The 13,547-nt window shown below is 38.7% G+C and overlaps 1 protein-coding gene across 9 annotated transcripts in view; it reads right to left on the minus strand.

Annotated features, from left to right (window-relative positions):
• Positions 1 to 13,547, minus strand: part of APBB2 (amyloid beta precursor protein binding family B member 2) — a 432,194-nt gene that overhangs the window by 139,623 nt on the left and 279,024 nt on the right. For all 9 annotated transcript variants that reach the window (XM_043970484.1, XM_043970483.1, XM_043970490.1 and 6 more), the window contains one exon: positions 3,633 to 3,841. In XM_043970484.1, coding sequence (XP_043826419.1) covers positions 3,633 to 3,841 — 209 coding nt within the window. The remainder of the gene's footprint in view (positions 1 to 3,632; positions 3,842 to 13,547) is intronic.

The raw sequence follows: 13,547 nt of genomic DNA on the forward strand, positions 1-13,547 counted from the left end.
CAAGATAGGATGGAGAAGGAAAGTTGTAGAAACAAAAAAATTAGGAAGGTTAAGGGACTTTTCCAAGGTCATATGATAGAGTCAGAGGCAGAACTTGAACCCACTTCTACTAACTCCAGAGCTAGAACTCTTAGTTCTCTAAGAGTGGTTTGGGGTGGGAGAGATCTTCTTAGAACATGTGAAGCATTAGAAATAATTTCAGAGTTCTTTCTCTAAAGGGGTGGGGGAGCATTTATTAAGCACCTACTATGTGTCAGGGACTGTACTAAGTACTTCACAAATATTACCTTATTGATTCTCACAACAACTCTAAAGAGGTAGTGCTATTATGATCCCCATTTTACAGATGAGGAAACTGAGGTAAACAGAGGTTAAATGACTTGCCCAGGGTCACACAGCTAGAAAGTGCCTGACGAGGGATTTGAATTCAGGTCTTCTCAATTCCAGTTCTCTATCCACTGTACCATCTAGCTGCCTAATAACATGATTTATGACTTTTAGAATAGCACATTGCAAATAAAGGTCTCATACATACAGATTTATATCTATACACACACATTTAGAAATATACATGTATATACACATGTACATTAGAACCTTACCATAATGCTAATCACTAAAGAATTGGGGCTATAGTAAAGTGTTTCCACGTACTGGATTCCCATCTGCTGGCATAAATAATGTTATAATGAAACTCTAGGATGCTATTCTATTAAGATTAATTTTTTTCTTTTGAAGTCTCAGAAGGGATTTCCATGAATCAAATATACTTACTATGGGTACAAATCAGGGATGTGATTTAAAAAAAAAACAGGTTGTTGCACTGACCTAGTAAACAGATTTGAGTAATGTTTATGACTCAAAGTCTCTGCCCTTCTGTTACTAGGGCTCAAGATTCTGCTAAGGCTTGAGAAAACCATGTTCACAGTTTCCATGGCATAAGTTAGTATTTCCTGAATGCCAGGTTCTGTCATTATATATACCCACACCACCATCACAATCCTATAGGACAAAAAAATTACTCATGCTAATAAGCTTCCTCCCTGACACTCCTTGGGATCCCTCACAGTTTATTGGGTGAACATGGAACAGGGTAGTAGATCATACAAATATAATTCAGAGAAATATTAAGGAGCAGACCAGTGAACAGAATAACAACTCATTTAATTTACTCTCCACAGGAGAGGCAGCCATTAAGGAGAAAGAGGATGAACTTTGAATTAGGAGGCAGGAGCCCTGCATACTAGGCCTGCCTCTACTTTATTAAGTCTTGTGTGTAACTAGATAAGTAAGCTGCTGGGGTGTCTTCCAGATCTGTATCTTTAAAAGTAAAGAGGCTAGGGGCAGCTAGATGGCGCAGTGGATAGAGCACCGGCCCTGGATTCAGGAGGTCCTGAGTTCAAATCCGACCTCAGACACTTAACACTTACTAGCTGTGTGACCCTGGGAAAGTCACTTAACCCCAATTGCCTCACTAAAAAAAAAGGTAAAGAGGCTGGATTAGCTGTTTTCTTCCCCGCTCTACAATTCTAAGTAAATCGGCACGCCCATCGGGGCCAGGGAGCTTCTAAAAATGAGGAAACAGTAGCCCTTAGGGTGTTTCATATGCTATATCAGAAGGTATCACCCATCGCGAGCGTAGGAAATCAATAGCTTTCATCTTCTCTAGTGCCTAGATAAGGGCACTTCTTAGAAGTACTTTGGAAACTCACTGAGGCACAATTTCGAGCTGCTCGAATACCATTATATTAATACAATAACACAGAAACCTAATACAAGTAGTACTTAAGATGCAGAGGAAAATGGAGACAACTGTCCCCTAAGCAACATAAAACTGATCACACCTCTCTTCAGATGCCATTTCATTAATCAAAGAAACATTTTCACTTAAAAAAAAAATCAACAATTAGATAAATGGCAGGGCAGTTGTGTGTGTGTGTGTGTGTGTGTAAGAATAAAGACATTTTATGTGATTTTCTTTCTTCTCTGCTTCTAAAATTCAGGATCCAAGTGGTTTAGGGGATTATTTAATACAAATGACTTAGGGAAGAAGTTGTATGTCAGATTTCAGGGGCAAACACTTCATGCCGTTTATAAACTTCCAAGATGCTTTTTGAATGTGCAGGAGAAAAATCACCAACAGTTTCAAAATAAACTTTTGATGGTGAAGTGTGGAGCTATCATATTGACAAGGAATCCTTTTGTCTTTTATTTCACTAATCTTCAAAAACTCATGGAAATGTTAAACGGAGTATGTATTAACAATGTATTTTGTTTCAGAATTCAATTTCCTGACTTTTCCTATGCAGCTAGGGGCTGGACCTGGAGTCGAGAAGACCTGAGTTCAAATCAGGCCTCAGACACTTACTAGCTGTGTGACTCTGAACAAGTCACTTGACTTCTACTAGCATGAGTTTCCTCATCTGTAAAACAGGGGTAATAGCACCTACCACACAAGGTTGTCAAGAGGATCAAATGAGATTAATTAATTAATTAAATTTTTTTTGGGGGTGGAGCAATAAAGGTTAAGGGACTTGCCCAGGGTCACACAGCACATCAAGCCCTCCTGAATCCAGGGCTGGAGCATTATCCACTGCACCACCTAGCTGCCCCAAATGAGATAATTTATGTAAAGCATTTTGGGAATCTAAAGTACTACATAAATTCTAGTTATTATCATTTCGTTCAAGTGAATGAGTTTCTAAATAATTTGTACTATGATACTTAAAGATTAAACAAATTATATTAAGAAAAGAATGTCTAATATCTTATTATCACCACAATCTAAACCTTATTGCTAAGGAAAGAAAGGGAATACCCTTTTCTGGAGACCTTCTGAAGGAGGACAATCCTGTATGGCAGTAAAAAGACAGACTCAGTACTCTGCAAGTCTAATAACACAAAGATAGTGGTGGTGCTGGTGGTGATGACAAGCATTAGTACTAAAAACCTACTCCGTTCCAGGCACTGTCCAAGGTGCTGGAAATCTTAGCATCAAACCTTCCTGTCCTCAAGGGCTTCTTGACTCCCAAACCATTGCTCTATTCACTACACTGCACTGCTTCTCTTAGTAGTCTTTTAAGTCATTTTTAATATATCATTTATAGAGTAAAATAATCTTCACACCTTTTACTTAAAGACCAAACTGAAGTTGAACGCTGAAATGTTATGATACTAAATATTAATGCCAAAATATTTTCAGTTCTACCATTGTAAAATCCTTAGGATTTCTGGTGAAAACTAGGTGTTTAATGAACCTTAAGTGTTATTACATTGAACAATTCCACCCACTAACCCTACCAAGCAAAGGTTGACAAGGGTCACAATAAATATAAAATATTTAGCCAAGATACTTTATTTGACATGAGCAAAATACAGTAGAATAATACTCTAGGGAAATAATCATTTTACTATTGTATCTGTTATGTTGTTTCATAAGACTAAGAGTCATTAAGAACAAAAATTATGGAAAATGGACATTAATTTTATTCACAAAAGGGAACACTATTCACACTTTAAATCCAATATACTATAACTAAAGCTTACCTCAATGACCTGTTTGAAAAAGAGCAACTGATTAAAATAGAGGTGCCATGTATTTGTCAATAGAATAAACCATCAAAAAGATTTACCTCATTCTCCGGTGTGGGAGATGGAGTTACAGAACTAAGGGACCCTTTTCGAGAGCCCTGAAGATCTGCTGGGATGGACACTGGACGTTCCCACTGAGTTGTTCCTGTTGGTATGTGCCAATAATAGATCCCAGCAATATCACAGATTTTTTTCCATCCAGGTGGTAAATCTGGATCCGTTTGAAATGAATGATCACTCCATATGTCGGCTGGGAAGCAGAAAAAACATAAAACAAGAGGTTTTATTAAAAGGTAAAAACATCGTCTGTCCTTCCAGATTTAGTAGCGATAGGGGTGATTTTATACACCAGGTGTATATCTAGTAAACCAGTAGTGTAGGTCTCCCAAACAGAAAGAACTTGTCATCCTGGGAAGACAAGTCAGGTTAGAAAAAATATCTGAGGGGGTGGCTAGGTGGCGCAGTGGATAAAGCACCGGCCCTGGATTCAGGAGGACCTGAGTTCAAATCCAGCCTCAGACACTTGACACTTACTAGCTGTGTGACCCTGGGCAGGTCACTTAACCCTCATTGCCCCGCAAAAAAAAAAGAAAAGAAAAGAAAGAAAAAATATCTGAGGGGGAGGCAGCTAGGTGGTGCAGTAGATAGAGCACCAGCCCTGGAGTCAGGAGGACCTGAGTTCAGATTTGGCCTCAGACACTTGACACTAGCTGTGTTACCCTGGGCAAATCACTTAATCCCAATTGCCTCACAAAGAAAAAGAAAAGAAAAAATATCTGAGGACAGAAGGCAGATCTAGAGAAAGAAAGGGAGCTTTAAGATGGTACATAAGATCTGAGAACGTAGGTCTTTGGTTCTAGTCACTTCGTATGTAATTGGAACCATCAAAAGCTTGGGGTGTTCCAGGTATAGGTAACATCAATCAATGTGAACTTGATTAGCTAGAATTTTAACTAAGTAACTCATCAAGTACAAGTCACACAGACACACACATACACTCACATACTCACTTCAACTTGGCACTGAATATTAAGACATTAAGCCAAAAGGGAGGTGGTTTTTATAACATACTGAATTTAAAATCAGTACCTTGTTGTCAGATATGCTGAAGCTATAATACAAGTTTGCCAGTACTGTGGGAAGCAGTCAAAATGTAAACAATTTATAAGCCTTTACTTATTTTCACTGTAAATGACACACTGAACAAGTTAAACCTTTAGGTTGAATAAATCTCTTGGCTGCTGGCAACCATGCTAAGATATTCTGCATTTCCTCACTCTCCATACAACTACATATTAATTTGCTGGTGTTCAGGTGGAGAGCTAGACCTATATGTTGGCAAAACACAGTCATATATCGTATTCTTGGAAAGGATGTTGAAGGTAGAATCAGAGGACCTGGGTCGGAGTTCCAACACTGCAACTCATGACCCGAGTGACTCTGGGCAGATCATTTCGCCCTGTTTCCTCATCAGGAAAAAAATAACCCACAGGGGGGTCAGTTAGTTCAAAGCTTTTTAAACTGTGGGTCATGCTCCCATATGGAGTTGCATAACTGAATGTGGGGGTTGCAAAATATTTAACGTACCTATGTAACGAGTGGAATGACGCCACCTGCTGGAGACTTACTGTAGAAGAGCTCCGCCATGAGGTGAAGGTCTCTGAGGGCAAGACCATGAGTCTTTTCTTTGGTGTCAGGAAGTGACATTTGCTTGTGGGAGGAAGAAGGGGGAGGCTGGAACTCTGACTCTCTCTCTTCCTGTGGACTCTGGTGGAGAGCGGAGCTAGGAATGCTCTCTCCCTTTAATAGATAGAGGAATCTAGGCCTCTCTCTCTCTTTACAAAATTCTTATTCTCCTTAATAAACGCTTAAAAGTCTAACTCTTGCTAAAGATTATAATTTATTGGCAACCACTCATTAGATATTTTAGACAGTATAGCTAGAATTTTACCCCTTACACCTATATACCTAGGGTCGAGTAAAAATTTCTCAGGCAAAAAGGGGTTGCAAGTGGAAAAAGTTTAAGAAGCCCTGAATTAGTCAACTAATATTTATTAAGTGCCTACTATGTTCCAGGCCCTCTGCTAAGAGTACTGAGAATACAAAGAAAGACAAAAGACAGTCCCTGATCTGTAGGGATGGACTAGATGACCCCCTACGAACCATAGAGTAAGAATCAAATAAGGTAATATTTGTAAAGTGCTTAGCACAATGCCTGGCACAGAGTAGATGCCTAATAAATGCTTCTTCCCTCTTCCCAAGTATTTTCTTGCCAGAAAATTGCATTATTTTTCACAGCATGTGTATTTTGTGATGCATCCAGTTGCATGTGTTTCAGTAAAGGCCCAAAGTTCCTAGTCAGAAGTTCTTAACCTGGGATCTAAGAACTTTTAAAAAAACGGTGTTGTGTATTTCAATAGAATTGGTTTCCTTTGTAATTCTATGTATTTTAAGATTTAAAAAGATAACTTTGAGAAGAGGTCTATAGATTTCAGCAGGCTGTCAAAGGGCTCCAGTGGGCAGTAACACAGACAGGGCAGCAGTCCTATTCAAATGCAAGAAGAGGCAATTTTTCAAACCTTGCTGAGAGCAGACAAATACACCATCCTGGTTTGGTTTCCAAATTTCTATCTATTTGGCTTTCCAAAATATCTTTTATTGGTATTCTTCTTACCTTTCCCATTAGTCTTTAAAGTCTTGTCAAGTAGGAATTTCCTTTTGGTTCTCTCTTCTGTCCTCAAACCTGCATCTAGGAACCCCTCAACAAATGTAGGCTAGCAAACTTGTTCAAGGTCCTGGCTACATAGGAAAGTTGTCCCTTCTTTTATTTTCCTTTTTCTTTCTCTTTCTTTCTTTCTTTTTTTATTTTTTTGGTGAGGCAATTGGGGTTAAGTGACTTGCTCAGGGTCACACAACTAGTAAGTGTCAAGTGTCTTAGGTCGGATTTGAACTCAGGTTCTCCTGACTCCAGGGCTGGTCCTTTATCCACTGCACCACCTAGCTGTCCCAACCCTTCCTTTATTTTCAATTGGTGCCACCTGGACATTATTATCTATTGGCAGCTTTGAGTCTTTGCTGTAACATGTATGAGTTGAAGTTATCACAAAAAGACAAAATGCTGACATTCAAACTAACTTTATAAAATAGAGGTTAACTCACTCCATGCTGAGGAGGAGCCAATTATATTTGTCACATCTCTTCTTTTTTTTTAAACTGTGTACTAGGCCTTTTAGAGGCATTGTGAGTACAGAAAGTACCATTGCCCTTCCAGTCATGTAGCTTCACAATCTTGGAGTCATCTTGGATTCTTCACTCATCCTCACTCCCCAAATGCAATCCATGGCCGAGTCTAATTGATTCTACTTCACACACGTCTCTCCCATTTGTCACCTTCTCTCTCTCCTCAGCTAAGAGCTGCGGTGGATAAAGTGCTGGGCCTGGAGTTATGAGCCTGCCTCAGACATTTACCAGTTATGTAACCCTGGGGTGAGTTACTTAGCCTCTGTCTGACTTAGCTTCCTCAGCTGTAAAAATTAGGATAATAATAGTACCCATCATCTAGGGATGTTGTGAGGAGAAAGTTCCTATTTGTGAAGTGCTTAGCATAGGGCTTGGCACAAAACAGACTTTAAGTCACGCTTGCTCCCATCTTCCTACCCTCTGACCTGGTACAAGCTCTCATTACCTCTCACCTGGTCTTCTACAATGATTTCTGAACGACTCTCCCTTCTCTCAGTCCAATCTCTCTTCCGCAGAGTTTTCAAATGAAAGCACAGAACTGAATCTGTCGTGACATTGGCTTTTAAGGCCTTCCATCTACCTTTCTTTAGTTATTTCCTATTATCCCCTTTACTATCCACACTCACCTTCTAGTTTTCCCCATTATGTTATTTTTTTTTCTTTTTTTTTTTTAGTGAGGCAATTGGGGTCAAGTGACTTGCCCAGGGTCACACAGCTAGTGTTAAGTGTCTGAGGCCGGATCCGAACCCAGGTACTCCTGACTCCAGGGCCGGTGCTTTATCCACTGCGCCACCTAGCTGCCCCCCCCCATTATGTTATGATTCATCTCCCACTCTTTGCTTCGACATGAGAAGCTCCCCACATGATACACCCCTCTTTCTTTCCATCCTCTTGTAATCCCTACCTTGTAATCTCTTTAAGATACCCTTCAGGTGCCTCCCCAAAGAGGAGGACTCCCCCTCTTGAAATTACATTGTATTATTTTACTTACATTTTGTGTTTATTTATTCATGTATGTGAGTAAATGAGTCAGTCAAGACACAGTGAGTAAGTACCTACTATGTGCCAGGCTCTGGGCTAAGTGCTGCATATAGCAAGGCAAGCAATGGATAGTTCCTGCCCTCAAGGAGCTCAAATCTAACAGGGGAGACAACGTACAAACAACCATGTAGAAACATGCTCTATACAGGATAAGTAGTAAATAATCAAGAGAGAGAAGACACTAGAATTAAGAGAGATGGCAAAGGCTTCCTACAGAAGGTGATACCATCCTGTATCCACAATAGAACGCAATATATGCTCCATGAGGACAGGATCTATTTCCATTTTTGTCTCCGCATCTCGCATCGTTCGGTTTTTTTTTTTTTCAGGGCCCTAGCATTGTATGTTGCCACACTGGGCACCTCCTAAACATTAGCTGAATTAAACGGTGGGGAGAAAAGGATATTAAAAATTGGGAAAGGGTGAAGTAGAATTGGGGGACTCTGAAGGCAGGTGGAAGAATTTCAACAGCTAGTGAAACTGAGAAGACTGAATGGTTAAGGGTGGGAATCACTTTACTCTAAGTACAAGGTGCAGCAAAAGCCTGCAGCCAATTTGAAAATGCGATTGAAATGAAAATGCTTTTTATGTTCCTTTATCTTCATGTGCAAATGTCATCACATAATGTGGGCAGGCAAAACAAGAAAAAAAGGATCCAAACAAAGATGTTGATTAAACTTCACCAAGACTATGGGCACAGATGTGTATTCATGCAATCACTTGACATCAGCATTCCGTTTTCTAGTTTAAACTTGGCAGCAGCAGAACCGCCATGTGTCTCAAATTATCATGGAAATTTTTTTCCTCAGGAAATTAAGCAAGATTAAATAATTTTAAGTCACCCCAAATTTGCAGAAACAACTTGAAACAAACATGTGGTTATGCTCATTAGGTTTTTTTGTTTATTAGATCAGTTGGGGGTTGTCTTGGTGTTCTAAATGGGGGAAGGAAGGAAAAACAAAAAACCAGAGACCTTCCAGGAAAAGCTTAGGATACTGTTATCCCCCTAGGGTTTGGACCCTCTCCCCTTGTGAGGGGTAAGTAATATAGCTACACAACCTGGTCACAAAACAGAATGCAGTCATCTGCAAAAACCTCTGAAGCTTCTCAAGTCTCCAGCATCACTCATTTATCTCTGTTGTATAAAAACAGCTGGAGAATTAGCATGCACACATAACAGCTGGATATTCCTGCCCAGAGTGTGGAATCATCAGGAACTTAGGAAAAAGGCCAACGTGGTTTCCCTAACTTGGACTAAAGTTTGAAGAGTATTATTTTAAGACCAGATCTACCCTCATCTGAAAAAAAAAGGAAGATAGCATCTGTAATACCTACTTCATAAGGGTCTTCTGCAGTCCCAAATGTGAAAATGTATGCAATATGCTTCCAAAGCTCTTTATAACACAACGATCCAGGACAATTCCAAAGGATCCAAGATGAAAAATGCCATCCACCTCCAGAGAAAGAATTGGTAAATTCTGAGTGCTGATTGGAGCCTATTTTTTAAGCTTCCTTTATTTTTCTTGGGTTTTGTTTTGCAACCCAGCTAATATGGAAATAGGTTTTGCATGATTTTACAAGTATGATCAATATCATATTGCTTGCTTTCTCAATGGGGAGGGAAGGGAGGGAGGCAGAGAATTTGGAACTCAATTTTTAAAAAAATCAATGTTAAAAATATTTTTTTAATGTAATTGAGAAATACCTAATGAAATAAATAAAAAAATATTTTTCAAAAGCTCTACATAGGGACAGCTAGGTGATGCAGTGGATAGGGCACCAGTCCTGGATTCAGGAGGACCTGAGTTGAAATCTGCCCTCAGACACTTACTAGCTGTGTGACCCTGGGCAAGCATTAACAAGGCCTGGAAAAGGCCTTTTTTCTTGCTTAGGAGAGTCTAAAACTAATCAGTTTACTAGGTAGACTTTAGGGAAGAGGGTTTTGGGGAGGAGTTAAAATCAGCACATAGAAACCAGGGCGATCGATCTTTAGCCACATATCAAAGTCATTGTTTCCTGTCCTGCCTCTTACAGAGGATGTTTATGGAGCTCTGTTCTATCGCGTCCCATTTCCTTAATTCTTTCTCTTCCCTTCAGGTTCTAGGGATGCAGCAGCTACCATTGCCAGAATAGTGGTGGGCAGAAAAGAGAGAACCTATGATGGCAAAATAAAGATGGTAAAACCAGCTTGGAATCCCAGAGAAGGTGAAAGGGATGGGCTTAAGAGTACAAATCAAATGCATATATTGTCAATACATTTTTTTAATGTATTTATTGGTTTTGCTGGGTTTCCCCCCTCTTTTTCTTCTTCCTCTTTTTTTTCCTTCTTCCTCTTTAAAAAAATGATATAAAGAATGGTTCTCAGAGAGGAAAGAGGGAGAGAAACAGGGAAAATTTTAGGCCATGTAAAAATGAAAGACCATCAATAAAATTTTCTTTCAAAGAAACAGTACAGTTCAGACCCTAAATAAAAGAAGGGTTATCTCTTCCTTGAACAAAGGAGAAAGACAAAAAGGGTAAAGAGAAAGAGAAACTTTGAAGAGGTGAGCATAGATGCATTTTCCTTCTTTTAAATAAATTCTATTTTTAACTAAATGTGTGATTTCACTGATATAGAATATAGGATATTCACTGATACAGAGTAACTCCCTCTACCAATGTAGCCTGCTCTGCAACTCAGTCAGAGAGAGTTCATTGGGCACTGAAAAGTTGGGTGATCTGCCCAGGATTTAACAGCCAGTATATCACAGAAGTGGGATTTCAACCTTCCAGATTCTGAGACAAGCTCTTCATACAATACACTATGATGCCTCTCAATGCATTTCCCTCATATCACCTGAACAGCTGAATTATTAGAAGAAGAGAATATTCCTACTAAGTTCAAAACAATGAGTGTTCTTAGTGGAAAGATCATAGATTTGCGGGGAGGGCATAGAAAGGGAGGGGGGGGCGGGGTTTGGGGGCGGGGGGGAGAGAGGACGAAGGAAAGAAAATAAGCCACCTCGACCTGAGACCTCTCCTCCCTGGACAAAGACAAGAGGAACTGTATTAGCCAGCTGTTCTTTATCTCTATGGGTACATTGTTCAGAAAGAATTTCCCTCACAGACTTCAAGGTTAAGCCTCCAAGGATTTCCCTCTAATAATCTCAGGTGTTAAGAGAAATGAGTAGGGCATATGCTATGAAATCAGCTACTTCCTTCAAAGGGGAAAAAAAGTCATGCCCCACATCAAGATGAATGTTTTACTCCCTATATCCCTAATTTGCTTCAATTTGTCCAGTAGGTTTCAAGGTATGAGCATCGATAATTCATAAGCTCCTTGGCCAAGTTAAAAGCTTTGGCAAGTTAAGTTATGGACAAAGAGAGAAGTGTAAAGATTTCTAAGTAAAAGACTAAAAGGCCACAGTGCCCTAAATCAAATTAAATGGTACTTCAATATGATGGTTTGAATAGCAGGTTGAAAAACAAGCTCTTTCAGAGCAGAAAAGCACCACAAAACCAACTGCATAATGACATTTCAGTCTCTCGCTAAGAGGAATACCCAGAGATCAACTTGAATTGGAAATTGCCCACCTATTCTGTATCTCAGCATATCACAGATGGCCAAATAGAATAACATGAAAAACAGGTTACAAACAGATAGATGGAATGACAGATGAAAAAGAAGGTATTGCTAAGTATTATATGAAATAGATGAAGAATCCTTTTTAGTTTTGTGTTAGTTTTTAAAAGTACTAAATGTCAAAGTTTCTGACATATATATATGCACATAGCATCTATTATGATAAATATAAAAAAAAACAATGTACAATAATATAGGACATGCTTCCTTACTCTGAAATGACCTCACCTCCCATTGTACTGAGAAGACAGAAACTACCTGACATAAACCTTTTCATTTTCCCTCATTTTCTCTTCCAAATGTCTGTCTGGAGACCCCCTACTTCAAAATATCTCTGCATCTTCACTTATCCTTTCTTCCATTTGTAATGTATTGGAGAAATAAGGGTCCTACTTTTTTTTTAAGGTTAATCTGCTTTCTTGGCTCTATTTTCCCCACCCTTTCTGGATTTTTGCTGCATCAATTATTCAAAAGATTCAAAAAGGGGGGTAAGGGAAGGAAAGAATGGATTATGTTTAGTACACTCTGTTTAAGAAGGCAGGGAAGCCCTTATTCTCTGTTAGAATGATTTTCCTTTTATGATAATTTAAAAAAATAAAGCTTATGTGCTTCATTCATTCATTCATTCAACATTCAAGAAAAATATTTATTGTGCATCAAGTATATGGGGATTATATTACTTGTCTTTGCTTTTGTATCTGAATCACCATTGCTTAGCAGAGGGCTTGGTACACAGTAAGTGTTTAATAAATGTTTACTCATTCATTTTATTACCTATCCACCAGGGTTCATTTTTTTTGTTTTGTTTTGTGTTGTTTTTGGTGAGGATAGTGCTTTATAAACCTTAAAGAAATATATAAATATGTATTGTTATTTTTCTTGTTATTAGGAAGGCAGCCTGGTGTAGTGTGGAAAGAAAATGACCTATTCAGAAGATGAGCAGGAGTCTGACACATACTATACGTACAACTCTTGGCTAAGTCAAAACCTCTTTGAGCCCAATTTTCCTCATCTATAAAATGAGGATGATAAATAAGGGTGTTTGTGAGGAAAGCCCTTTAAAATTGTAAAGCTCAGTATTGATGGAGACAGGATGGGGACCAAATCTGTGATTTCATTAGTACATGGAACTGAACTAGGTGAAGAAACTCCTAACAATGCAGGGCACCATTTTCTCAACAACAAATAGTCTTACAGGGTTGCTCAGACAACTTTAAGGTTAAGTGACTTGCCCAGGGTCATAGTGTATACATCTGAGGCAGGCTTTGTACCTAAGTGTGAAAGTTAATCAAAAACCTCATTTTTATTCAAAGTAAAGTCAAAAAGCATTGATTGATGCAGAGAAAGCTTTTGACAAAGTACAACACCCATTCCTAATAAAAACACTAGAGAGTTTAGGAATAGGTGGAGCTTTCCTTAGAATAATAAACAGTATCTACCTAAAGCCATCAGCAAGTATTATATGCAATGGAGATAAATTAGAGGCCTTCCCAATAAGATCAGGGGTGAAACAGGGATATCCATTATCACCCCTATTATTTAATATTGTCCTAGGAATGTTAGCTTTAGCAATCAGAGAAGAGAAAGAAATTAGAGTAGGCAAGGAGGAAACAAAACTATCACTCTTTGCAGATGATATGATGGTATACTTAAAGAATCCTAGAAAATCAACTCAAAAATTACTTGAAACAATTAACAACTTTAGCGAAGTAGCAGGATATAAAATAAATCCACATAAATCATCAGCATTTCTATACATGACCAACAAAGTCCAGCAGCAAGAGATGGAAAGAGAAATTCCATTTAAAGTAACGGTAGATAATATAAAATACTTGGGAGTCTACTTGCCAAGACAAACCCAGGAACTCTATGAACACAACTATCAAACACTCTTCACACAAATCAAATCAGATCTAAATAATTGGAAAGATATCAATTGCTCATGGATAGGCAGAGCTAATATAGTAAAAATGACAATACTGCCTAAATTAATTTACTTATTCAGTGCCATACCAATCAGACTACCTAAAAATTATTTTATACAGCTAGAAAA

This window comes from Dromiciops gliroides, chromosome 6 (genome assembly GCF_019393635.1).
Source record: "Dromiciops gliroides isolate mDroGli1 chromosome 6, mDroGli1.pri, whole genome shotgun sequence".
NCBI lineage: Eukaryota > Metazoa > Chordata > Mammalia > Microbiotheria > Microbiotheriidae > Dromiciops > Dromiciops gliroides.